Source organism: Malurus melanocephalus, unplaced genomic scaffold, assembly GCF_030028575.1.
Source record: "Malurus melanocephalus ecotype Western Australia unplaced genomic scaffold, MMel_1.1 scaffold_278, whole genome shotgun sequence".
NCBI classification, from domain to species: Eukaryota; Metazoa; Chordata; class Aves; order Passeriformes; family Maluridae; genus Malurus; species Malurus melanocephalus.
In genome coordinates, this window is record NW_026623510.1 from 436,659 (window position 1) to 464,295 (window position 27,637).

The window sequence follows — 27,637 nt, forward strand, 5'->3', positions numbered from 1 at the left end:
TTAAGATTGGACATGTGTGTCATGGGATGGGATCACAGGATGGTATCAAGGGATGGATCCAAGAGGGCTTGAGAGAGGAGGATAAGTGAATGGGACAGATGGACCACCAGACAGGAGAGATCTTCAAGGGGTTGAGACTGAGGAAATTTTGGTAACAGGATTCACAGCATGGCCCAGTTGGGTGCAGATTTGCTGTATCTGGGACAAATAGGCAGAGGTCAGACCCTGGATGGCACTCYAGGAAACACTGCAACCAGGTCCCAAAATTACAGATAAAGTAACTTTAAACCCCCTGTCTGACATGGCAGTGCCCCCACAAAGAGATGAAAACTACCCCGTGCCTCAGTTTCCCGGCCTAGGAGGGCTCCAGCCTTGACACCCTGGCCCTTGTTCCCAGCCAGCAAAGGAAACTGAGCTCAGGTGTCTCCAAGGACGAGGCACCAGAGGTCCCCTCCAGATGCCCAAGACTGCCAGCAGTCTGCCAGCAGCGAGCTCCAGGCCGGATCTGGTGGGTGCAGGAGCATCCTGAGCAGGGCAGGCAGGGCAGGGGATGATGGCAGGGAGCCCAAGCATCACAGGGTGCCCAAGCATCCTCGCTGCTGGCACTGGCAGCCCCAGGGATGGGCTGATGGGAGGGGAGCAGGTACGTGGATGCTCACGCRGGTTACGCGCCACCAAGGACTCTGAAGGACACGGGCCTTGGGTGGGAGGAACAGGGGCTCCTCACTGCAGGGCCCCCCATCACTGAGACCTGCTGTCCATGGGGGAGCACAGCACCCTAAGGCGGGTCCAGGGCTCTGTGGTGACATCTCTTGGCTTCCAAGGGCACCCTGACCCCAGCCCTCATCCTCAGCTGTCCCTYCAGCCCCTGCAGCTGCATCAGGCAGAAGTCCATGAGCAGCGACATCCCTCTGCAACAACAGACTGAGGCAGAGGAAGGGCCTGGCCCAAGGTCACAAAGCAGACGGAATCCATGTGGTCTGATCCTGCTGCCTCCTTGCCATCACCCTGCCCCTGGTCCCCATCACAGCCCCAACAGCTCAGCTTTCAATCCCACCCCAAAATCACGTGCCCAAGGTAGCAGATCCACCCTCAGCACTGCTCCCTCCTGCCCTCCAGCCCCTGCCAAGCCATGCACATCCTGCCCGTGGTGCAGCCTCTGCAGCACCGCTGGGTACCACGGCCCTGCCCTTTGCCGCAGGGATGCTCGCCGGGGAAGAGGCTCGGGATGCAGGGGATGCAGGCAGCGAGGAGAGAGGGGCACAGAAAACCCACAGCCCCAGCGAGGAGGGGCGTGGGGCTCACAGCACCCAGGGGTGTCTGACAGAGCCCATCCATGTCCAGGGTCACTGCTCACCGCTGCAGTGCTCCCACCTCACTCACCCCTCTGCACCCGCCTGTTGCCATYGGGTGTTGCCATCACCGCAGAGGCTGGAAAGCAACCGAGGGTCGCTCCCAAACGACCAGAGACCCTCTCCCTCTGCAGCCCAGGGGGTGGGCGAGGGGCAGCGTGCCCCCAGTCAGCCCACAGCCCACAACTGCTCACCCTCGGCCTCGGCACAGCATCCCTGCCGGCCTCGGGGAGGACACGCTCAAGGACAATGCGTCCCCAAAACCTGCAGCACATCAGGGATGCGGCAGCAGGGCTGGGAGCAGGAAGGGCTCCCCAACAGCGGGTCCTCCCTGCCCCAAAACCTGCCTGACCCACACCGAGCCCTGCTGGGTGCAAAGGCCCAGCCCGGGCAAGCAGGAGAGACACGCTGGGGCAAAAGAGCCGGGAAGGGAGGGCAGCGAGCAYGGGCACGGCGGTACCTACCCCATCCCAGCACTCGGGCATGGTGAGCAGCGGGGCGGCCGGGGATGCTCGGGCGCTGKGGGCCAAGCCGGAGGTTCCGCTGCTGGGCACGGTAACACAGCGAACGAGAAGAAGCAAAGCTCTGCGCTGGCTCAGCCCCTCGCCCGGATTTATAGCGGAGCCCCAGCCCTGCGCTAAGCCCTCCCTCTCCCTTCCCCCTCGGCAGGTTTGGCCTCCATTGCGGGCGAGCGCCGCGATGGAGCCAGCGCTCAGCCATTGGCTGCCGCGGGAATTATTCATGCTCCAATTGGCCCCAAATACCCTTGTTTATGAAGAAAAACCGCCTGGCACCGTGCGGTACCTTCTCCATCTTCCCTCTTTCGGGCACAGGCGGGCTGTCTGGAGCCGCATCCCGGCGCGGGCAGGGCAGCGCTCCCTCCCTGTGCCCGCTGCGCACCGCGGGCTCCAGCCCCACAAAAACCCCACAAAAACACCACACGGATGAGCCTGCAGCCCGGCCAGGGCCCTGCAGCCACGCTCCGGCCCCGGGCAGCACACACACGGCCACAGATGGGCACGGGCACGGCTAAAAAACAGGAGAAGGACACGGCAGGCGAGCTGTGCCACCCACACGTGACCACGCGTGTGCATGCACAGGAACACGTACGGACACGGACACGGACACACAGGGGCCGGGAAAAAACGGGAAAACTGGAAACATTAATGCCATACCCCAACATGCACCCCACAAAATGCTTGTGCATTCTGCCAGGGCCAGGCCTTGTGCGTGTGCATGTGTGTCAGTGCGTGTTCCTGCACATGTATGTAGTGGTCACGCGTGTACCAAAAGCACACCTGCTGCATCCTCCTCCCGTGGGCTCAGCATGGATGCCATGGTCATCACCAATGCTCACGGACACCAGAGCCTTGTACGTGTATGTGTGTGCTCAAAGGGCACACACATGCACACAGGGCACACACATGTACACCTGTAAACGCTGCCCAGACACCTGTGTTACCTCGCCCAGTGGCACAGTGATTCCACCTGCTGCAGGATGATGGCACGCAGGGGATGGCCAGGATGTCCAGGATGTCCCAGGACATTGCCAGTGGCAGGTAAATAAAGCAGGAGGAAAGGCGAGCCAGCAGCACCGAGGGCATGGATTGTGACCCTGGGCTGACACATGCTGTGCACACACACACACACACACACACACACACACACACACACACACATGTGAGTATTCCATGTGCACATGTGTGCAGGCAGATGGTTTCTTCCCTGATTTTAATGAGGCCTCATGCCACCACAGCCCCAAAAGCCTCCCAGCAGTCTCTGAGTGCCCTTTCCCTGCACCCTGCCTGCCCCTGCCCAGCTTGGCATCACCAGCACAATTCTGGGCAATGATGGGTAGGGAAGGAGCCTCATGGTCCCTTCAGTGCCCTTCAGAGACCCACTAAAAGCCATGTCCTACAAATGAATCAGGGCTGGGCAGCCCGGTGTGGGCGTGGAGGAAGGACAGACAGGCAGAGGGATGGCATTCACCCTGCCTCCAACAGTGAGGCTTTGCTCTGCTGCTTTGCTTTGCTGTTTTGTCCCATCTCTGAATGAAGATTTGATGGGGAAGCTCAGCTCCCAGGTGGTTCCTGGCACTCCAGGTGCCATTTTTGCTTGCCCCAGCCCTGCTTCCTGTAGAGCCAAAGACTGTGACAGCCACAGCCCCCGAGAAAAAAACAAGAGATGCAGAGGGACAAAAAAAGACAGAAAGTGGCTAAGAAGGGGTGGAAGAGCCAAGATGAATCCAAAAGAGCTGCAGGGAGATGGGAGGGCTGAGCAAGGCTGACTCTGCTTGAATAGCATCAAATGGGATCGCCACCCCCTTGGCTACTAGCCCATTTGCCTGGCAGGTGGCCCAGACCTCCTGCTGGATCCAGGGCACCCAGGTCCCAGGGCACCCGCCCCCAGCTCTCCTGAACCTTGGCTGATGTCCCAGGACCTTTATTTTGGCTGGTGGCAGCATTGGGGGCTCCCCAGTCCCCCCCACTGCCCCAGCCAGGCCCAAGCTTCCCATCGAGTGCCTGGCTCTAGAGAGGAGCAGAGGGACAGTGATGAGTAAAGATGGGGGCTGGACCGAATTGTCCCAAGGAGGTGAGCCTGGAAAATGGGGTAAGATCTCCCCAGGGAATGGCAGGCAGCCCCCAGCCTTTGCACTGAACCAACTTGCAAAAGTCAGAGTGGGGAAAAGAAGGGGATTGCCTTGGCATAGCCCAGGAAACCATCCCATCCCTTCCCTGAGGCTCTTGGAGGGGAACCAAGAGGACGAAGAGCCTGGCTGGCTTGGGAAAAGCTGCCTTGATCRTTGCCCAGTTCCTTTTTTAGGTCCTGAGGGCATGGAGGTGCAACCCTGTGGCATTTGCTGCCCAGAACTGCTCCACTTGGGCTCCACCAGGGACACAGCTCAGTGCCACCACCAGCCAACCCCTGAAACATGCAACCATTGTCCTGGGAGGGTCATTGCTCTTAACATCCCCTGCGTGCCAAACAGGGCCTGCCCCAGCACAGCTGAGCCATYCTGGTGCCTGTGGTGCTGCTGAGAGCTCTGGGCAGCCTGGCACTGCCCCCTCCCTGCCCTCCTYRCCTCCCTCTCCTTCTCACTCTCACTTTGGTGATCCCAGGAGGTTTGGTTTCCCCTCCAGTGGCCAGAAGAGCAAGGAGCCCCATGGACCCTGCTGCTCCCAGCCCAGCCCTTMACCAGCTTTGGAGCTGCTGGGGAGKGCCATTTTARTTATTTTGTGGCTTTCAAGAGGGCCATCATATACCTCCCACTCTGTGAGCCACAGCAGTCACCACCCAGCATCCTGCCAAAATGCCTCGCTCCCTGACTGGCTGCACCCTCCTACATGCTTGGGTGACAGACACTGAGTCGGCCAGCCCCAAAATCCTGGGCACTGCTAAAAGAGGGACCTGTGCTCCCCTGCCCTTATTCCAGGATGAATGAAATCCACGTTTATTTTGTCCTTATAGGCTGTTGTTTCAGGCCGTACCTGMAGGGGCTCAGCCAGCACCACCCAGTGGTCCCACCCCTGGCAAAGTGGCAGCAAACAGCCTGAAATCAATCACTGCTGTCCCCTGGGAGGGGAACGCTCTGGGAGAGGGACAGGCAGCAAGCTGGCAGCCCCACTACCCTCCCTCCCCACCAGCCTGGTGTCCACAGAGGGAGCCTGGGGCAGGATGAGCCTGGGCAGAGGTGTGAGAGCGATGCTGACCAGCATGGGAGCCAGGCACAGGCTGAGCTCCCAGGAGACCCAGAGCTGTGTCATGGGGCTCCTCTGAGAGGAGAAATGGAGGGACAGCATGGGCAGGTGCCAGCCAAGGGAGCAGAGGGGCCCTGCTCTCCAGGAGAGGTGGGTGGCATAGGGGGCAATGCCCCAGCCCTCCAASAGAGAAAGAGGCTTTCAAACATCCTTATGTAAGCAGGGAGCTGGCATTGCCKGGGAAACCATTGCCATGGCGATGGCAGAGGGGCTGGAAAAGCAGCTCGGCCTTCCTGGGAAGAGATTGCCTGTTTTAAAGGTTTTGTCCCCAGCCCGTGGCCAAGTGCCCACCGGCCACAGAGAAAGAKCCTGGCAGCATCACCCATCCCCTCCTGACAGGGACCGTGATGGATGAGCAGCCCCATGTCCAGACACTGACCAGGCACATGAAGGAGGGGACAGTAACACCCCTGAGAGCACTCAGCTGCTGTCCCCTGTGAAACCCAGGGGTGGGCAGCACCTCCCGTGGCTGCTCCTACCTTCCAGTCCGTGTCCACAGCGGAGAGGAACACATCCGAGTTCTCCTGGGGTGAGAAGGAGCCGTTAGGGACAGACACCCTCACTTTGGCAGCACCCTCCCACTCTCACAGCCCCCTGACACCACAGGCACCCCCTCCCCGGGCTGCAGGGGACACATGTGCACACACACACACCACACACACACCTCTGCAACAGCTGCACGTGTGTTAACTGCGTGTGTGCACATGCATAGGCGTGTGTTAGCATGATGTGCAACATCTGCACACACACACACACACCAAACATCATCCCACCAAACCAAACCTGTGCTCAGCCACGCAGGCTCATCGACACCAGCACACACACACAGATGTGCACCTAAAAGCAGTACATGCACACAGATGTGCACCTAAAACCATCACACGCACACAGATGTGCACCTAAAACCATCACACACACACAGATGTGCACCCAAAACCAGTTCATACACACAGATGTGCACCCAAAACCATCACACGCACACAGATGTGCACCCAAAACCAGCACACTCACACAGATGTGCACCCAAAACCATCACACGCACACAGATGTGCACCTAAAACCAGCACACACACAACAGATTTACACCCAAAACCAGCACACTCACATATGTGCACCAAAGCCAGCACACACACAGATGTGCACCCAAAACCATCACATGCACACAGATGTGCACCCAAAACCATCACATGCACACAGAGGACCACCCAAAACCATCACACACACACAGATGTGCCCCCAAAACCAGCACACACACACAGATGTGCCCCCAAAACCAGCACACACACACAGATGTGCCCCCAAAACCAGTGCATACACACAGATGTGCACCCAAAACCAGCACACACACTGATGTGCACCCAGAACCAGCACACTCACAACAGATTTACACCCAAAACCAGCACATGCACACAGATGTGCACCCAAAACCATCACATGCACACAGATGTGCACCCAAAACAGCACACACTCACAGATGTGCACCCAAAACCAGCACACACACACAGATGTGCACCCAAAACCAGCACATACACACAGATGTGCACCCAAAACCAGCACACACTCACAGATGTGCACCCAAAACCAGTGCATACACACAGATGTGCACCCAAAACCAGCACACACACACACAGATATGCACCTAAAACCAGCACACGCACGCAGAGAACCACCCACATGCCCAAAACCAGCACACAAGCCCTCCCAAGCTCCTGCCGTGCATCCCGGTGCCCCACAGGCAGGAGGCAGAGCTCACCAAACTCACCAGCTCGGTGTCCTGTCCCCGCAGCAGCGGCTTCTCCTCGGTGAAGCGCAGCTCGTGCAGCCCTGCCATGGTCATCTCCTGCAGCAGCAGCCCTGCCCAGGGCAARGGAGATGTCAGGGCAGGTCCTGCCTCACTCCTCTTTGCCCTCTGGAGCCTCGTGGGTCTCCCTCACACAGGGATGGGACCCAAATGAGCCTCACTCCACCCATCTAGTGTGGGGACTTGGTGCTTCAGCTTGAGCAGGGGCTGCAGGGAGCCCYTCTGCCTCAGCTCCCAGCTCCTACCCAGGGCCAGTTCTCCCAGTTAAGGACAAACCTGTCTCCAGGGCATGATCTTGGGCCAAACTGAGGGACCAACCTCATGTGTCCGTGCTGGTCACCTCAGTAAGCACCCAGTCCAGAGCAAGAACATCCAAATTCCCTTCCCAGCTTACAGCATCGGTCTAAGATGGAAAATCCAACTTTTTGGCCAGTTTTAGGCTGCAGATGGGGACAGCCAGAATGAGGGGTGATGTTTCTCAGCCATGCTGGGAGGCAGAGGGATGTTCCAAGCAGAAAGAGAGCAGAGAGACGGACAGAAGTTTGTATAGCAATGATGGGAGAAATCCAAATGCGAAGCCTTTGCTCCCAAAGTCTTCTCCTTGCCGTGAATCAGGTGCTGGTCACTCGGTGCCTCTGCCCCACACTTGGAGGGACAGACTTCATGGAGCTGTCGCTTGGCAGCGGTGTGAGAYCAGGAGCTGCTGACCCCAACCAACACTGACATCTCCAAAAACAGCCCCAGGCACAAACCCAGCTCAGAGAGCAAAAGAGAGCAAGGAGATCAGCAGCTGGTTGCACGTAGAAGGTAAAACACATGAGGACACAGGGAACAATCCAGGCTCCCCGGTGTTTTAATGGGATGTGGCCCAGTRTAAGGGAATTATCTGCACTCAGGCAGGATCCACACCTCAGGCACTGCCTTTGCAGCCTCTCTTTTCACCCTTTCCACAAGCCCAAGCMTTTGGAGAAGTTGTTGCTTCTCCAAATGAGCCAGCACTGATCCCACCCATCTCAGCTGTCCCCCACTGTGCAGTCTCCCCAGATACAACAGGGGTGGTTTGGGCTGTACCCAAAACCACCAGCAGACACAGACCAGCAGACACGGACCCATCCCCACAGCCTYGACCGAGCCTGCTTCACACTTTGTYCACCTCCAAACCTAGATCAGCCCGGGCTGACAATGTGGAAAGGCCAAGAAATGCCACGAGCATTGCAATGCCACCAGGAATACAGGAGCTGGTCRTTAGCTCCCCTCCAAAGCCGGGTTTTGCTCCTCTGACCGGGTTTGCCTTTCAAAACTCAAGCAGGCTGTGCCACCTGCCTGCTTTCTGCAGACACGGCACTTTGCCTTGCTCCTTGGGAGCCATCCAACAATCCAGAGCTGTTTGGAGGGAGAAACACCCCTGCGAAGCCTCTCGAGATTCCCAGGGCACCCAGCACAGGAGTCTCCATGTCACCCCCTGCACAGAGGGTCCCACCAGGCCAGGAGTGTCAAGAGGTGCCACCAGCCCCATGGAGAGGCACAAGCGAGGGGCACAATGCTCCAGGCTGGGCTGCTGCTGCTGAGGAAATGGCTTTGAGCATGGGGACAGCCCTGGCCTGCAGCCCACCAGCACAGCCGAGCCGACACAGCCTGCAGAGCCACCAACCCAGCAACCCCACAACCCCAGGGGGAAAAAACAGCAGAAAAATCAGCCTCACCGATAGCTGGGTCTGGAAGAGAGCAGGAGCGTCCCGCGCTGAGCACACCRAGCCACCGTGTGGCCCCAGGGTGGCTGGGAACAGCACTTAGTGTATGGTGAATGCCTTTATTAATTACAGCCTGCAGCTAATATGGGAGGGAGGGTGGCTGAGYGAGGAGGAAAGGCCCYGTGACCTTGCTTGCGTGGTGGGGGRAARSYKGSYKGGGRAGGGACRTGGTAAAGCCCTGCACCAACCAGCATCCCCAGCATGGGATGGATGGTCTCCTAAAGTGGKGCTGAGTGCAGGGATGGAGGAGAGATCAGTAAGTCAGGGAGTCCCAGGGGTGCCACAGACCATCAGCAGGGTCACAGCCATGCTGCCACATTCCCTGAGTGCTCTGCTACCCTGTGCTAGGGTAACATGTCCAGCAATAAGCCATTTTTCTTCCAGCTCACCCCAATGTCCCCAAGCACCCATTCCCAGGGTGCCACCYCGAACAAACCCCTCTCTGCTCCCCCTCTGCCTTCCCAGTGTGGTGCCAGTTTCCTAGGCACGGCTGGGATGTGTCTGTTCCCTAATTCCCAATCAGTCACAAGCCCAGCAGGACATAAGTGCTCTGTCTGGGACTAATGCTCTGCCTCACCAGGGCCCTGGCACTGTGTCTATAGCTGGGGACAAGAACAGCCACATTGGCTTACCTTCCCCAGGGATCTGCAGCCCACTGCTGGCTGGCATGCTGGAGGAGAACCAGCTTGTAGCAACAYTATTATTATTATTATTATTATTATTATTATTATTATTATTATTATTATTATTATTACTTCATGACCACAAGCGCTCCATTTCACACTCGGCAGCGTGTTTGGTGCCAAGGCAGGGATCCCCTCCCTGTCACAGTAGTCCCTGCAGCGGTACCTGCGTCCTGCCCTGGCTCGGATGTGGCACCCACAGGATGTTGGCACGGACGCTTSGGGCTGACTGAGCAGCGTGCAACCAACAGGCAGACAAATCGGGAGAAGTGAGAGCTGGCCCCTGCCAGGCAGCGGAGCCAAGGCAGCCTTCAGCGAGGCTGGCAGAGGGAGGAAGGGAACTTGCAGCTCAGTCTGAGCCTCGGACGTGCGCCCACAGCGTTGCCCCCGGGGGAGCCGCGATGGGGTGAAGGAAAAGCCCRGTGTGACACAGCCTGGGCCACATCCCGCCCCACCGGTGCGGCAGGAACACCCCCAGCCTGCTCTGTCCCCGCGAGGGGCACAGCTCTGCACCCCAGCACCCCCACACAGCGGCCGGACAGTGAGGTCCGGCTGACGGACACGGGACTGGGCAGCCACACGGCGAGAGCCACACCGGGGGAGCGGTGCCGCCGGGGCMGGGGCAGAGCAGCGCAGGGTCTGGGGGTGGCGGTGGCAGCAGGGGCTTTGTCGGGGCTCAGGCTGTCTCGCKGTGGCTGTTGCTATGAGCAGCGTCCTTCCCAGCCCAGCGCATTCGTCGGGGCAGCGGSGAGACTCCCGGGAGAGGCTGGCTGAGGAGCAGGGAGGCACCGCAGGGATGCTCCAGCAATCCCCGGGCACCCCCACCCCCCGGCTGTCTGCTGGGCGGCCCCCCTTGCCGAGAGGCTGCCGGCTCCGTCCCCCCTTCCCCCAGGGCTGGGCTCTCCCCGCCGCAGCAAGGGAGAAAAGGACCCATCCCCAGCCCACACCTGCGGGAGCRCGGCCGGCGGGGCGGGGGTGCGGGCAGCTCCATCTCCCAGGCGGGGGCTGCAGGGTCTCAAACCCCGGCCCTATCACCCATCGCCCCTCCTCGCCCCGCACCCCCCGTTCACAGCACGGGCGGCCGGGCCGTACCTGTCAGGAGCTCGATCTTGTGCCGGAGCACCTTCATAGCGGGGCGGCGATCCCGGCGGGCGGGGCGGGCTGCGAGCGGGCGGCGGCGGCCCCGGGGCCGGGGGGAGCGAGCGGAGCCGGTGCCGGTGCCGGGGGGAACGGAGCCGGTGCCGGGTGCGCGGGGCGGCGCAGGGGCTGGGCTGGGCACGGCCCCGCCGGCCGGATCCTCCCCTCGCCGGGGCCGGAGGGGAGGGACGGGGCCGGGATGGGGAACGGGGGCACCGGGAGAACAACGGCGCTGGGGGAGGCGGGAGCGAACGGGAGATGGAGGCTACGGGGTTACACGGGGGATGGAGCGCTGCGGGGTTACACGGGGGATAGAGCGCTGGGGAGTGCGGGGTTACACGGGGGATGGAGCGCTGGGGAGTGCGGGGTTCCACGGGGAATGGAGCGCTCCGGGGTTACACGGGGGATGGAGCGCTGGGGAGTGCGGGGTTACACGGGGGATGGAGCGCTGGGGAGTGCGGGGTTACACGGGGGATGGAGCGCTGGGACTGTGCGGTTACACGGGGGTTGGAAGCTGCCGGGGACCGGCACACCTCACCCTGAGGGAACCGTGCAGGTTCCAGAGTGGGAGCATGATGGCCAATAGGTCCAACAGGTCACTGTGGCCATGGAGACCCACAAACAGGGAACAGTGGGAGCCCAGAAATGGACCATGCACAAGGGGTCAGGCATGAGAGTGGGGGAAGGTGATAATCAAGGTGCTCGAGGAGGATCTGGGACAAGAGGGAACCTGTGCACAACAATGACACCTGGAACACAGCCATTGTGGCCAAGGGATGTAGGGAGTGCTGGAGAGTGGGGCCAGGACGGATAAAGGGCTTCGGAATATCCAGGAACAGGAAACACGGATGACAGGGGACCTGAGGGTCCTCTGGGGCACAGGAATGCAGGTTCCCCTGAGCACTGGATGGTCACAATCAGGGTTGCCAGGTGGTTCCAGGATAAGGAGGACCTGTGCAATGAGGGTCCCCACAGCAGGGCCATAAAGGTCTGGGGCTGTCAGGGAATGCAGATGGTGATGGTCATGAAGGGTCACCCAGGAGTGGAGGCCATGACTAGGGTCATGATGACCCCGTGCACACTGGGGCTGGAGAAATGTCTGTTCGTACTGACTTTCATCTCTCTCCCCAGTACATCCATTTTAACAGCTTGTCCCAGGCTTTTTGGATGGCAACCAGATTTCAGCTGATTTCAACCTATCCGCTGAGTCACCACGAGCTCTGCATCCAGGCTGCATTCGCCTTCTTACTTCAAAGGCAGGAAAAGCCCATGATATCAGGGACCTTTAAATCCCTCAGCTAGGAGCCAGCCCCTCACCTAGCACTTCAATGGGGTCAGATCTTCCCTACCTCCAGCACTGCCTTCCCCCCTCTTCTATGAGTCCAGCAGCCAGGGGGTTTTCTCTGAACTGATCAGGGATGAGATAGTGTTGGTTCTGATCTTCTTGACATTGTTCACATTTAAACCTCCTCCTCCTTCAGTTGCCTGGGATTTCTATGGGAATAAATGATTTTTCATGCTTAGGATTTGTCTTCTCAGCAATGACACCTGCAAGTAGAGAGGCAGAGGGGCCAGAACTTCTGAACCTATTGATGCCTTTGATGGCATGAGGGAGGTGGCAGAACTAGAGGGGACCTTTAATTTCCCCTCTCTCTGGAAGAAACCCGGAAAGATTTCATGAAAAAGGCAGGGACCATAARACTGCAACAAAAATGTTCCAGCATGACCCTGGAATTTGCTTTGTTTCCAGCAAAACTCCTGTTGTAATGGTGCCATCTYGACCTGGCAGAGGTGAGCTGGGACCCCTAACCCTGCTGCAGGTAGCTCTGCACCCCTTGGCCACCCTTCCCAGTGCTGGCAGTGCCACAAGGATCTGTCCCATGAAGGACAGCTGGTGGTGGATGGAGCACACAGCTGCCATCAGCAGAGAGGGACGTAGAGGTGGCCAGCACAGGAAGCAGAGGCCTGAATCCAAGCTCCAAGGCAGGGCAGGGATTGACAGCTTCAGGCTGCATCCTGCACTGCACACAGGGCTGATTTTGGGGAGGAGGAGAAGCAGCCTGGGGCAGATGTGCTGGCTGGGGACTGGCGCGATCGATGTGCCCGTATYGAAGGGCTCCACGGGGATTGGGTACCACCCCGAGGCACAGGCAGTCCAGTGAYGATGTGCAGAGGAGTCACAGCTAAATTTAGCTTCAATTGTGCGTGAGTGTGATGTTTTTATTCTTGCCCTTAAATAAAGACATGGTTTGGAGCCAGTGGCTGGTGGTTCTGCCTTGCTCAGCCCTGGACCCTGGATGGGCTTGTTTTAGTCAAGCTGTTCTAAAGAGAGAGAAACAAGAATTAGCAGTTAGTGAGACATATCCCAGAGACCTATTTTCAAAAATGCTCAGGAGCCATTTCCCAGCAGTGCATACAAAGCAGTGAGAGTGTGACTTTGGTGGCTGTGGGGATGTGCTGGTGCTGAAGAAACGGTGTTTCCCACGTAGAGCTGCTCCATGGGCATGGAATCACATGCTGGAGCCTTGACCATAGTGAGGGGTGGCTTGAGCTTGAGGYAGCAGTGCTGGAGCACCAGCTGTTGGTGATGGGCCCATCCTGCAKTCCATCTCAGCTGGACATCCCACCCCTAGGGCAGGCACAATCTTACACCCCCAGCCTTACATCTGCAGGGCAGCAAAAGGCCCACACCTCGCTGCCTCCAAAATAATCAGAGCCAGAATGACAGCAGGGCAATTCAATCTCGGGTGCCTCAAAAGAGACACCTCAAACCCTGCCCAGAGCTCCCAGATTGGTGCCAGGATGGGTTRGTCCCCCCAGAACTGCCGGGATTCATGCAGAGCAAGGCAGGGCTGCACTGTGCATGAACTCAGGGCTTGGCTGTGGACAGGGACAGGAACAGGGACAGGAACGGGGACAGGGACAGGGACAGGCAGGGGCCAGCCCTGCTGCTCCACAGCCTGACACCACACATTCCACAGAAGCTGCCTGGGAGGTGCAATCCTGCAGGGAGCTCAGCATCCTCTCCCCASAGCACAGCTCACAAGCCCGGGCTGGGAGCACAGGCTCCGTGACCTGGCACAGGGCAGAGCTGTGCCCTGTGTGCCCCACAAAGCATGTGCTGGGGCTGGCCAGCTGCCCGGCCCCCCCGGCTGCCTCCTGCCCTCCAAGCACGGGGCTACCAGTAATTTTCCATCCTGGCTGTGAGCTCTGCCCTAACGAGATGTTCTGCTATGTCCCTCTAATAGGGCTGGGCTCCATTCAAGTTCCTCTGTTCATTCAGACCCTGAGTCCCCCCTGTTTTGCTGCCCAAGCTGCCCTCCAGTTCAGCAGGGCTGCTCCTCCGAGCCCTGTTCCTCCCGGTGCTCACAGCCCCTCTGTCTCAGGGCAATGGGATGATTTTGTCCAAAAGCAAGGAGAAAAAAAAAAAAAAGAAAAAAAGACCAGCAACCAGCCAAGAAAAATTCCCATGGCTAAGCTGCACTGGGGCCAGGAACAAGGCAGCCCTGGGGGTTTCACCYTCAGCCATTTCCAAAGCTGCCTCTGCACAGGCACCTCTGCCTGCTACTGAAGGTCTGGGTCCATCAGCTGCACTGAGCAGCTGAGCATGTCGGAGTAAAGTTGATTTCCAGAGCAAGGTTCCTAGCCCTGGAGTGCWGTGTGCCTGCAGCGTGTGTGCAGCAGAGCGCTGCCTTCAACTCCTCCTCGCAATGAAGCTGCTCAACTCTGACCTCAATTTAGGCACTCACTTTGTGGGTCTGGCGAGCTGCCCACCACCAGGAGACACCTCTCTGGGAGGGGCAATTYTGTGCCCATCTGTCCGGAGCAGCCCCCTCGGTCCCTTCCTGCCTCCTCGCAGCCCCAGGAGCCGGCAGCAGCAGTGCCCAGGCTCGCTGTGCTGCTCCTGCCACGGCGCCTGTTCAGAGCCAAGCCGGGCTTTAAATAAACCCCTGTCAGCAGAGGCAAGCCGGGTGCTCAGAGTGACGGCATGTGTGTGTTTAGCAGGTTGATGGGCGTGAGACAGAGCACAGACAGCRGGGGCTCTCTCCTCAGAGGCCAGAGACTGGCACGTTCTCAAAGGCAGCATTAATCAGCATTTCCAACTGCACGACACCTATCACAGCTCAGCAAAGCTGCCCACTCTCACCTTCCCTGGGAAGATGGAATAATGCCATTTCCAAGGGCTCACCTCTCTAGCTGCAAGCTGCTGTGATGCTTTAGGGGGAGGGTGATACATTGGGAACACTCAACTTCTGTTCTCAGAGTTTCCACGGTTGCCCAGTCCCCACCAGTGCAGCCACCTGCAGTCCYTCCTCCTTGCTGGTGAAGAAAACCTTCACAGGAGCAGCCAAACACCCATCTCCCCTTGCCTCCACCCCACCAGCTCTGCCCCTGACCTTCTCCTTGACCCTCAGCTGATCAATACCTCTAGCTCTGAGGGGATCCATCAATCCTAACGATTTCATCCCACTTCTCACTAATGCACTCTCTTGTTGCACTGTGCTGGGGCCATGGACCCAACAGATGCTGGGAGAGGGGCAGAGGGCTAGCCAAAGGTGGGTCACTGCTGTCCCAGGACAGCACATTAACTCTTTACAATGCTTCCCTCTCACTACCTCAGGCAGCTCTTCATCTCTTCCTCCCACAGCTCCTGGCTCACTGGRCAACCACAAACCTTCCTCTCTCAACTCTCCAGCTCCCTGCACACTCATCCTCTCCTTCCGTTTTTAGCCCTGTCCCTTGTAGAAGCCTKAGACAAAACTAAGATGAATTCCCCAGATTGGTTTAGGGAGAGCTGGCCTGTGCATTTGCCAGCTCAGGGGCATTAAACCCAATCCTTGTGTCACCCAGCCCTGCACAGAGTGGTTTGCACCAGTGGGTGACAGATAYCCACCCAAACCCCCTTCTCCTCCACCCTCCACGTGCTGCTGGGTCAGTGCTGCACACCCCTGGGGTAGAATGTCCCCTGGTGCTGCTGCAGGCTGTGTGACCGTGCTGCTGCTCCATAGCTGGTCCTGGCAGGGCTCCTGGAGCCCCATTCCACAGGCTGGGCTGGGCTGCACCAAACAAGGGGCTCTGGCCCACCCTGGCTCTGACCTTCGCTGCTGCGAGTCCTGTCACACGCATGCCATCAATAACTAACTGCGAGATAACAAAATGAGCTGTCACAGCCAATTAACATGCTGGGTTTAATCAGTTTGTGGGCTTTCAGGGTGGAGGTGAGGGGCTGGCTCCAGGCTGGAAGGGCCAGAGAGAGGCAGGGTRGGGGGCTTCAGGGATTGCAGCCATCCCTCTCTGCTGGCAGGAGTGGGAGGCCAGGACAGTGCTTCCTGAAAGCTGTGGGATCATTTCAGGGGGTGAGTGGACACCCCAGCCCCAGGCAGGGCCAGCAGAGAGGGTGACTGGTGTCAGACACCCCACACAGAGCTTTAGCCCCAGGGCAGACCCTCCTGCTAGGAGAGCAGCCAGCACAAATGSCAAAGCCAAAAGGCTTCCACTGAAAGCCAGGAAGGGATCTCTCAATGGCTGTCGCAGAGTGCCTCTCAATTAATTAGCATCCTGCTGATTCTACAATTGAGGCGATTGCTAAGGAGATTAAAACGGTCCCTGCCATAAAGCAGATGCTGTTCCCAAGGCCTGATTTGCAGTGATTTTCTTTTCCTCGAGCCTTTTTCCTGCCCTGTTGACTCAGCTGAAGCCCCAGGATGCTGGGTGCAGCCAGGACACAGCAGAGCTCCAGGGATGAGAGTGGGACCACTCAGCTAAATGTCACTGCCAGCCCTGGGAGGGCTCACTTGGAGGATGCTGTGTGAATCCAGAGCACTGCTGGGTGAACAGAGCCTGGACACCCAGGGAGACCACGATCTGTTCACCCCATTCTGTCTGCATCAGCAGGGACAGACCCAGCAGGGCAGACAGAGCTGCATTTGTGCACCTGAGAGCCCAAACTGAAAGGAAAAATAACAGCTCAGCCTCCAGGCAGGGCTTAGTAAATCCACCATGACTGCAATRAACCCTGCTGATCTGGAGCAAATTTGGAATGACCCCAAATGCTCAGGGGCAGTGCAACAGAGTACAGCCCTGCCCAGGAGGCCTGGCTCCACTCCATCAGTGCTCCTTGGGTCTCCACCAGCTCAGCTGAAGGGAGGGAGGACTTTTCTCTGGCAGACTTTGCAAAAGGTGTGACTCACAGTTGGTTTGTTAGTGCTGCCCAGGGCCTGTGCATGGCTTGTTTCCTCACCCCAGCCATGAAAGGGTCATTCAGCCACACAGGCGTACAAAGAGCACTTAGGAAAGGAGGTGCAGGATGTCAACTGAAGAGCCAAAACCCCAAAAATCTTGTATTTGTAAGCAAGGTGAAGGCAAGAAACTCATCTTAAATCCATGCTGGGAGCCTTTCTGCAAAGATACACCCACCCTGCTGAGGATGTCCCAGAGCAGGAGAAACGGGCACTGTGATTGTACTGTGATTGAGGGCTGCTGTGATTGTACTTTGATTTCTGCATCTGCTTTGCTGTTTCCTCCCAAGTGCATCTCTGCCAAGTCCCACAGCCACCTCCTCACTCCACTTTTGCTCTAATGCCTGAGAAAAAAAAAAAAAAAAAAAAAAAGCCACACTAAATCCCAAGCATTTGGCAGCTTCTTGGTCTGAAGTCAGGGAGAAAATTGTGCTTTGTGTTCAGCAAGGGTTTGTAAGGGTTTGTCACAATCTTCTTCTGCTTTCCTTGAGGAGAGCCCAGGACTCTTAGGGACCAACAGGACAGCTAGAGACAAGCCCTGTCCTACAAGCCACACAAGCTGAGAGTCCGGTTTTCAACCTCTATTTGACTTTTGCCACCCTTTTCTGTATGACAACATCACCACAGAGATGGAACAGCACCATCACGACCCTCAGGAGACATCTCCTTACCACTGCCCATTTCTAGACACCCAGAAAYCCRAGGAGKGTAAGTCTGGGACTGTCTTTAGGGYTGTAGTTCCTCAAGCTCATCTGCAGGCAAACTGGAATTCCTTATTCTGTGTCTCTCTGTGCTCCTCACCCCTCAAACTCTGCTCACCCAACTGCTGCCTGCGCCTTGCCTCAACCCAGCAGCAGAAAAGTGGTTTTTGTCCTAAAACACAGGGGATTTCTGCTTTGCACAGAAGCTGGGAATCCCAAAGAAGGTACATTTGCCCCAAGGTATGAGGGAGCCCTGCAAAGAGCTGCAGCTCCAAGTCCTCACAAAGGCTAAGGAAAGGCAATGAACCGGTGTGTCCTGCCAATCCAGATAGAAAGGATACTGACGCTGCTGGCACTGCTTGGCAGCCTGCCACGAGGAATAACTCTTCAAAAATAGAAGCACGCTAATCTGAGGAACCTGCTAGTGTTGTCAATGACATTAATGAAGTGTTTGGAAAACCAGAACAAATGCCTTGGCTTTTTGGGGCTGTGCTGCCCCTTGTAATTTTCCACAYSAGCTGAGGAGTKCTCTGGTGACARYGCAGTGCWCTTGGGGCTCTTGGKGCTYTTGRKGCTCTTGGTGCTTTTGGGGCTCTTGGTGCTCTCCTGGTCCCCAAGGCAGTGCAAGGAGTTGGCTCTGGGGGCTCCCAGGAAGCAGCAAAGCCTGGCCTCTGTGCAGCCTGGCCAGCCCTCAGGGAAGAGGCTCCCCAGAGCAATTTCCACTGGGAAACAAAGCCTAACAAGCACAYTCAGTGTGCCCAGGGGAGGTGGAAGCACACTGTCTCCTCTTCTTGTTTTCATTCCTTGCCTCAAGCCCCCTCTGGGTTCTTTTTCACCATCGTGACCAGGGCCCACAGGATGGCAAATTTCTCCTTGACAGAAGGGCTTTGGATTCCACAGCTTTCTCACCACTTCCCTCCTTCCGCAGCAGTCAGTGATCCTTCATTTTCACTGCCAGCCATGACATCCACCCTTCATGTATGCTCAAATCTAGGACAAGGTAGCACAACCTAAACTCGGATTTGAATCTCACTTGTGCTCTTGCCTGGCAGATGCAACAGAAAAAGTCAGTCAGATATCCAGTTTGACCTCACAGACCAAGTAGGGGTCCTCACTACCTACAACTGAAAGTTATGGGACCAGCATGAAACCAGTGGCTTAAGCTCAGAYTTAGATTTCTTCATCAGCACAAAGCACAGAAAAATGTTACATCCACTTGAGTTCAGCTTCCAAAGCTGGTCTTGCAAAGCAAAGCCATCAGATCTGAGCTGCAGTGTGCACAGCCTTCCCCCATTACACGCTCATGTGACAGAGTGACACCAGGATGACACCAGGGCAGTCTGTTATCCTCAGAAAAGCTTGTGCTCCTCTCATAAAAATAATGGTGTGTGGTGTTAAGAGTATGTCAGTTCTCAGAACACATTTTGTTGCTGCTCCTCCTGGYAGCTGCTCAAATTTTGCCTATTTTTTCACTGCAATGAAAACATTCATGGCAATACTGTAAAATGCGTCTATCATTACACTTGTGCTTCACCATAAACATCAGTAGTCCTTCAGTTTAAAAGCTGAAGGACATGRGGAGAAATAAAACTTAAAAGTCCTTTTCAGACCATTTCCGGGTAGTTCTGTAATGAAGATTTATTGTAACATTCTGAAAATACCCAAGTTCAAACKCCTCCAACTTAAAGCTTTCTGCAGTGCCATGGAAAAGGAGAGTTGTGTTCACAAAAAGCACTYTTGTACTTCTGGACAGAAAAACAATCTAACCAAGATTTATTAACCAAATACTGTAATTTAAAATTACAGGATCAGATTTTTTAACTCTTAAATTCACAGCTACTAAAAGAGACATTGCCTACATACAAAAAGCTAGTGACATTGAAGACTGTTTCACAGATTTTTTTTCTCTGTCCTCTGAAGGCAGTGCACAAAATGTTGGCAAGTGAGCAACCGTCTGCTTGAATTTTGCATCCAGCAGTACAGAAGAAAAATGCTCTTACAAATGCAGGAAAATTAGTTTGGATAGTCACCAAAACCAGGCCAGAAATTCATGGAACTAATGATTTTGGTTATAAACCAGCTAGATCCCAAAGCCAAAAACATCTCAGTAAAATATTTCCAATTGAAAGATGCTTCTTGTCACAGATGCACTTCAAGTTGCTCTCCTTGCAGCACTGAACACAGCTCTGCCATGGTACATGAAGTGTTTGCCACAGTGCCTGGAGCAGCAGGATCTGGATACACAGACAGCCAATTCCCACCTCCACCCACCACTACAACAAAGTCGAGGTAACACGGAGTCATCTCCATCCATCTCATGTTCCTAAAAATGCAATTCATAGAATCAACAGCTTATTGATTGGCTGCCAGACCCTGTGCAAACTGCCAGTGCCCACCTGAGCTAAGTCAGACAGGAACCATTTCTACACTGGTACAACTGCACAAATTAGCTCCCARCCACATTATCTCTAAGAGCAGAGGGATTATCTATTGTGGCCACACTTTTGTAGAGACCTGGACTCTTCCATTTGATTTTTCTGCTGCAGGGCAATTAACAAYAGACTTTTCACATTATGAAGATTCCCTTACAAAATATTTATTCAGGATAAAAATACAGAAATGGACAATAGACAAAAGCTTCATGAAAATGCATAAGCCATTATGTGCCATTAAGTCATTAAGTGCAGCAATATTTCATCCTGCACGTACTTAAAACATTTGGTCAGGCAGGCTTCCAATTAGTCTCCTGTGGCAGGACAGCTGGCTCTGTGTAGCTGAGGGGGAGGCACCAAGATTTTGTGAAGGCACAGCATTGTCCCCTCACCACCTCCAAAGGCTGAGCTTGAACATCTCTGGCCAAGGAATGGCTTTTTGTACTCAAGGTCTCGTTTGAAACATCCAATATTAAGATGCATCTGCAAGTCCAGTGACAACTCTGAGATTTGAATCTTGCTCAATCTCCCAGTGATTCCCACAGAAGGGTTCAGTGTCATCAGGATCTGGCTCTTCTTAGGTTCTCCACAAGGTCCACCTTCCAGAGAGGCACAGAAGCACCTGTCAGATGTCTGATATGGCTTCCAAAGKACAACCATCCTGATGGCTGCAGAAGCTAAGCCCTACAGAGATAACCATGTCTTCTGTCTCCAGCTCAATGGGAATTCAGATGATCTAGATTTAAGGGCATCMACATGGGATGATAACCACTGTGCTGTTCAGCAAGTTCCAAATCCAGTCACTCTTACTGGMAAGGATGACATTTACCAGGGTAATTTTGCTGGATTCATTGAGATGGATCTGAAGAAAAGAAACTCAGTTCATTTCCTCTGCCCCTTCTACTAAACAAACTTAGAAATCAAAATAATTTCTCATGGAAAAACAAATATCTCAAAGGTGGATAATGGGGCAGTTTCCACTGTAGTTTCTGCTTTTGATCTGGTCCAGACTTTACTCTTTGCTGCCTTCTGTTTCCTCCTTGTAAAMACCCATCAGAGACACATCCAGCACAAAAGCCAGAGGCATCAAACAGGAACATTCTTTATTGCACAGCACCAAGGTCACAAGGGCCAAAAAGGGAGAGAGAGGACAAGGCAGSACTAGACCTGCAGAGCCACTTGCTRTGTGGGCTTAAGGAGGTATTTCTCTCCAGGGCACTGGCACTGTGTACAGAAGTCAGCAAAGAAAAACATTCCTGCCTCAGAAAGAGCACCTGTTCCACCTCAGTGTACAAGAAATGAAAAAAAAATTAATGCTGTGTCACAGTTTTTTCCACATCACTGGGGCTCTCTAAAGACAGGGAACCTGAAAGCAGCTGTTTATGGAATCAACAGTTGTTTCCAGGAAGYTGGGACAGGAAGAGCAAGATGAAAYATATAAATTACACTTCTTKCCAGATCTGGTGTTGTAAACATTAATTTSGAAGAATAATTAATATTTATTACCCTTTTAGAAAATCCTCTCACAGTCTTTCAGCCACCTAGCAAAYACTTAGCTGCAACTCCTCAGGAGTGCTATGAGTAAGCTGCAAGGCTATTCAGTGATGTAATCTATTTTTTATATCCTTGCCCTCTGCCTTTAAAATTTTCACTAGTCAAATCCAAAATTACAGAGAAAAATTCCCATTAATGGACAGGGAGCCTGTCCTTCCCTAAATGGATTCATTTTTCTCTCCTACAACAGACAGACTGTAATTCTGTGTCCCCCACTGTAAGTCCATGTTCTTCAGGTTTTTAACCATCCACTTCTGCGAGCTTCCTTTTCCCATAGTTCTGCACCAGACTGGAGGCTGTGATTTGAGAAGCCTGTCCCTTTTCCCAGCACTGGAAGTCATTCAGCCCTTTCTGGCCCACTTGAAAGAGAGCCCGTTCCAGCTCATCCAGCCGAGCCACCAGCGCTGACGTGTCCTCGTTGTAGGCGTTCTGAGAGGAGTCCATGATGCGGCGGAAACGGGCAGTGAACGTCTGAGGAACACAAACAGAGTCACTGACAGGTAACACAGAGCCACCCCCAGCTCAAACCTGGCRGCCTGAGCTTTCAAAACGGAAAAGCCAAAAGGTTTAGGTTCCTATTCACAACCAGCCAAGGGTCTGCAACTAACACAGCACTTGTTAAGCTTGGCTACAAAGACAAAACCACTTTGCACCTGGCATAGGAGAGCAAGGGCTTGATACTGGATGGGAAGCAAAACACAGATTTGGATTTTGGCTGCTTCCTCACAATAGGCTTGAGGAGACCACAGGATCCAACACAATTATGATCTATTCCATCTCATTTCTCAAGTGGTGTTACTTTAGAGCAGGAGCAATGAATCTCATCCCAGGAACAAGCTGTAAGTTTTGCATGTCCTGGAAGTTACACCAAACCGCTGTTGAAAAGCACTCAGCATGCTAGAAAAACACTTAATCATGAACAAGGTGAAAAACCACACCAATCTACAACTTATAAATAGCATTTTGAAAACCTAGGCAACAAGACATATTTAAGAATTTTTATTTTCCTCTCGATCTTTGTTTTGGGAATTGGAAAAAAATGGGTCAAAACTCTTTGAAAACTGTGCTTTATTTCAGAAGCTGATTTTAGAATCAACAGAACTTAAAGGATAAATATATTATAAATTAATAACCGTCATTTTGACTTTGTCACCAAACAGTTACACTTCCCATTCATAGTTCCAGAATACTTTGGAGTGTGTTTTTAAGTCAGCACAACTCCCCTCTTGCTTTTAAAAAGAGATTAAAAGCAAAGTGCTTTGRTTTTTTTGTCAATAAGTAATGAGTTGTACTGTGGCTTTTTTTTTCCTAAGGTGTCCATTAGCAGAAAGAGAAAACACAAGGAAAGGTGTGGGCACCTCCTCAATGCACAAAGCACATGTTCAGTGGACAACTCCAAGAAAGCAGCAGCACTTTAAAGCCTCTCTGCATCAGCCTTAATGTAAAGCACAGAGAAAAGAAAAAAATGCAATAAAAATCATCCCAGCCCACTTAGAGACCTGTCTGGAGAGACCTCAGAGCTGTTAGTGGTTATGTTTAAAAGCTCAAGAAGAATGAAGTCCGGAAACAGACAAAGATGGCATCTATCTTTTAAAAGAGAAAGGGGATATGGAGAGGGAGAAAGGAAGAGCCGGGAATTATAAATCCATCAGCATCAATTCCTGGAAGCATATTGGAACGAAGAASCAATACAGAAACTTCTGCAAGAGAACAAAAGAGTAACAGCCATCATGGACTTGCCAAGAACAAACTCCCAGAGCCCAGCCTGGTTTCCTGYTAGGGCAGGATGCCAGGCCTCGCACACGCAGGAAAAGCAGCGGAGGGGTATCTGTTGTGGGGCATTCTTGTTAGAGTTAGCCAGACCACCCACAGATGGTCAGGAGAGACAGCCATCASCCACAGCTCCTGTCAGGAGGGAAGAACACACTGAGTGGAGTTCCACTGGGGTCTATGTGGAACCAAGTACTGTTTGAGATGTTAATTAACGAGCTTTCTAAAGGAATAGAAGTTGTGATTATTGGGTCAGCAAGCAACATGCAGGAGAAGGAGAAGGGATGACTACARGCAAGTTGGGGAGCAGAACTCTTAATTCATAACAATCCTGACAAATTGGAAGGATGGTGTGAAAACAACAGGGTATAATTCACCCAGAACTATCAGAAAGATTTACATTATGGCAGAAATTGTACAAAGTCAGGAAATTACTTGTTTGCAGATGCAACCTGTAYCATGTCCCTGTGCACTGCAACCCAAACACAGATCCATGTGACTGCATCGTGACAAACCAGATGCTGCACCACRATGAGCCAAGAGCACCACAGACACACAAAACTCACAAAGTAATCCTTTTGTTTTCATCAGCAYAAGTCCTGAGCATGAGACTGCAATGCTGTTCAGGGCACAGCACWGTGGATGCAGATCCACTGGAGAGACAGCAGCAGTGAACAAAAAGGGCAATCAGAGGTTAGGAAGYATGACCCATAGAGAGATATCAAATGAACTGGGACTGCTGCAGGAAGGAAGAGAATAATCTGTCCTCAGCATTTACTTTGTATGAGACAAACAGAACAGAGCTTGTTTTGCTGTGAAGGAGYTTTGGTTCAGACATGAGAGCAAACCTCCTAAACTGAGGCCGGCGAGGCACTGAAAGAGACCGCCCAGAGAAGTGTGAGGTTTCCAAGTTAGAGATTTAAAAACAGGGTAGAAAAATTGAAACAATAAGGGTGAAATAATTGTGCCTTGCAGTACAAGCACAATTAAATCATCTTACATCTCCTCTCATCCTGTTTTACAGGATTTTCTGWAATATCCTATTTACAGTGTGGAAACGCCAAGTTAAAATTACACTCCTGGAYGCACACTGGAGGCTTCCAGCACTAGCCTGTGCAGTTGCCAAGAGTCATCCATATTCAATCCAGAAGTCATTTGGATTCAACCAGGATATTTTTCCTGAAGACTGCTGAGCAGCTGGGAACGAAAAGATGACAGAAAAATGCAAACCCAAATTTCAAGACCTAGTTCAGATACTTGCCTGCAGGATAGTCTGAGCTATCTCAGGATTCTCTGGATTCTCRAAATTCAGGAGCTGTGAGCCAAATCCATAGTAGTAGGGCCCCATTTTATGCAGATCAACCACATTGGCATCAGCACTGAACACCGTCCTCCAGGCTTCCCTGTAAATCTTCGGCAGTTCCACAGAGATGATTCTCCTTTTGCTGTCGTGCAGCCCTTTAGCAAGCCACAGTGGCATTTCCAGCTTCGATCCCTGGAGGAACGAGAGAAGCCAAAAGTTATCCTTGCCMTGACACTACACATGAAGCAGGCCCAAAGACAGAGAGTGAACTTTATTAATGAATATCCAGCATTACAGAAAGTCAATTTTGTTTTCAGAACAAAATAAACCAGACACCTTTTTTTTCCACATAAACCACTTTTTAGTGGCGTTATTAGCACAACACTTAGAAAGCAGACTTTTTGTTGAGGATCTGTGGTTGAATAATTGTCATATTATGAAACAGCAAGAGGGGAAAAAAAAGACAGGCAAAGTGCMTATGACAAAAGCATAAACAACTTTTGAGAAAGTAGCCGGGAGCATCAATGCAGTGACCACGAACAGAGGGCGGCCTGGGAGGCGCGACAGGAGGTGTGGGGGATGCGGCGGCTCCGGGACAGAGCCCCCCGCGCCCCGTCCCCTCCCGGGAGCCGCGATCCCGTGTCCCCTCCCCCGTTACCTCCGGGACGGACTCGGCGCTGCCGGCGCCCTGCCCCAGCATCACGGCCAGGCGCGGCAGCGCGCTCGCGGCGCGGCCCGGCACCTTCTCCTGCGACATCAGGATGTCGTCCAGCGAGAGGAAATTCTCCTCCATGCCCAGCCCGGGCCCCACCGGGAAATACGCGTCGGACATGGCCGGGCCCGGCTCCCGCCAGCCCGTGAGGCACCGCCCGCCGCCGGCACCGCGCATGAGCCGGGCACGCCCCGGACCCGGCCCCGCCCGTGCAGTGTCCCTGAGGGGGAACGGGATCGGTGCCGGGAACGAAGCTGAGGGGGAATGGGAAATGGATCGGTGCCGGCACCGGGGCTGAAGGGGGAATGGGATCGGTACCGGCACCGGGGCTGAGGGGGAATAGGAAAGGGATCGGTGCCGGCACCGGGGCTGAGGGGGAATGGGAACGGGATCGGTGCCGGCACTGGGCCCCTGAGGGGGAATGGGAAAGGGATCGGTGCCGGCACCGGGGCTGAGGGGTGATGGGAAAGGGATCAGTACCGGCACCGGGGCTGAAGGGGAAATGGGAAAGGGAGAGGGATCAGTGCCGGCACCGGGGCTGAGGGGGAATGGGAACGGTACCGGCACCGGGGCTGAGGGGGGAATGGGTTCCGTGCCGGCACCGGGGCTGAGGGGGAATGGGAAAGGGATCGGTACCGGCACCGCGCCTGCCCCACCGCCGGGCAGTGTCCTGCACACCAGCCCGAGCTCCGGGAAAGGGGGATTTTGGAGGCGCAGCAGGACAGGACAAGCAGCGGGATAGATTCCCCCTGACTTTGGGCGTTGCGGGGCAGTTCCTGGCTGTGAGCGCGGTGAGGCCCTGGCACAGGTTGCCCAGTGAAGCTGTGGCTGCCCCATCCCTCTAAGTGTCCAAGGCCAGGTTGGACGGGGCTTGGAGCAGCCTGGTCTGGTGAAGGCGTTCCCCCATGGCAGGGGGTTGGAAATGGATGGGCTCTAAAGTCCCTCCCGACCCAAACCATTCCGGAGATCTCTGCTTACAGCCGGGCCGGCTGGGCACAGCTCGGGCTGGCATTGTCACCCTGAGCCCCGCAGCGCTGATGCTGCTGCCCCAGCGCAGGGTCGGCCCCTCAGAACGACTGTTCAAAGGCGGAGATGTTTCCCTGCAGCTTAAACGCCTCCATCCGTACCTACCAGATGGTTTCTGGAAAGCCAAGCAAATACTGCCCGTGTCTGTGTTTCTCCTTGGCAATTAAGGACGTGGGTCATCCTGCAGAGCACATGATCGGGCTGATGGATGTGGCTGTGCTGARTAGGCATAAGGCAGTGCTAATAAACTGTGTATACCTTGGGTTTCAAGGGGAGGCTACATCCCAAAGTAATTTATTTTAGTGCTGTAAAATGAATAATGAAGTCATATTTTGATGGCAGAATCAAATACCCYGTGCTAAATTCTAGGTTTGGTTGTATAAGGATAGAAGCAGTGGTTATATCCCATTTTGATCAGAATTTTACTTCATTTTAGAGTCTGACCTTGTGCTTTGCTTTTTGCTCCATACCTACCTATTTTGTTGTTTCAAAAGTAGTTCATTTTTCATCAGATTAAATTTTTCTTACTGTTTCCTGAGCTGTATATGCTGAAAACATTACTTTTTCTGCAGACAGTGGTGYATAAAATAACATTTAAATAATCTAGTAAATATTTCAGTCTTTGCTCTATTGAGGAAGGAAAATAAACAATTGAGCACAGTTGAAATACCAGRCAATTTCCCCAAGAAATAATCACGGCGTTATTTATAGGGGGTTTGATGATTTTTTTTAATGACATTTTCAGTCCATGACTAAGGCGTAACCCAATGCATCTTTAATCATCTTTTAATTCTTACGACCTCAGCATTCTTCCTGCTGCCATTTCCTCAAGCTGGACCCACTGTGATTTATTAATGTTTTGTCATCATTAATTCTCAAGCTGGTACTTTTAAMATCTTCATCAAAGTCAGACCCATGCAAAATAATAAAATTCGAACCAGTTTATTAAATCTTGTGCTGTTTTATTTCATACTAAGAAAAATAAAGTACAGGCAGTGTGGGCTGAGACCTCAGGATGATGTGCTTCTGTCATTTCCACGTCCCTTGGGTACCATGGCAGTCTGTGCTATAAAAATCCAGCCAACAAAGAAATGGAGAGATTTTGTGAGCTGAGCGAGCAGAAGAAATGTACCCATGTGTGTTTGTCAGTGTGACGCCCACACACTGCTGATTGCAGAGCATCCCCTTTCCCATTTAGTCAGGTACATTCAATACTGACAGCAGMTGTAAGGGCAATGCATGCTCCTGAAGAGAGATTTAATGTAAAGGTCAYATCTTGAAAGATGCTGAATTTTTATCTATGGCATAGAAACAGACACTWTGTTAAATTTAGCAACACTAGCTATTGTCCTGTATTGGTTTTTTGTGGTTTTTTTGGTTTTTTTTTTTTAAATGAGAGATTAAGTCTCTGTTTGGAA

General features: G+C 53.7%; 2 protein-coding genes across 6 annotated transcripts in view; both read right to left on the minus strand.

Moving 5' to 3' along the window:
• The window catches only part of NDRG4 (NDRG family member 4), a 19,469-nt gene extending 8,927 nt beyond the window's left edge, over window positions 1–10,542 (minus strand). Inside the window, exons 1-3 of one of the 5 annotated variants that reach the window (XM_057376338.1) lie at window positions 10,438–10,542; window positions 6,864–6,964; window positions 5,590–5,634 (exon numbers count right to left, since the gene is read on the minus strand). In XM_057376338.1, coding sequence (XP_057232321.1) covers window positions 5,590–5,634; window positions 6,864–6,964; window positions 10,438–10,474 — 183 coding nt within the window. In that variant the 5' untranslated portion in view covers window positions 10,475–10,542. Of the gene's footprint in view, window positions 1–1,816; window positions 1,950–5,589; window positions 5,635–6,863; window positions 6,965–10,437 lie in introns of those variants that run through there. The other 4 variants (XM_057376339.1, XM_057376340.1, XM_057376336.1 and 1 more) reach the window with 4 other exon arrangements.
• A 10,398-nt stretch (window positions 10,543–20,940) lies between these two features.
• Window positions 20,941–25,346, minus strand: GINS3 (GINS complex subunit 3). Its single transcript, XM_057376341.1, has 3 exons — window positions 25,140–25,346; window positions 24,440–24,673; window positions 20,941–21,879 (listed from the first exon to the last, which is right to left on the minus strand). Exons 1-3 carry the CDS (start codon window positions 25,311–25,313, stop codon window positions 21,649–21,651), a joined length of 639 nt encoding a protein of 212 aa, XP_057232324.1. The 5' UTR covers window positions 25,314–25,346; the 3' UTR covers window positions 20,941–21,648.
• Between the last annotated feature and the right edge of the window lie 2,291 nt (window positions 25,347–27,637).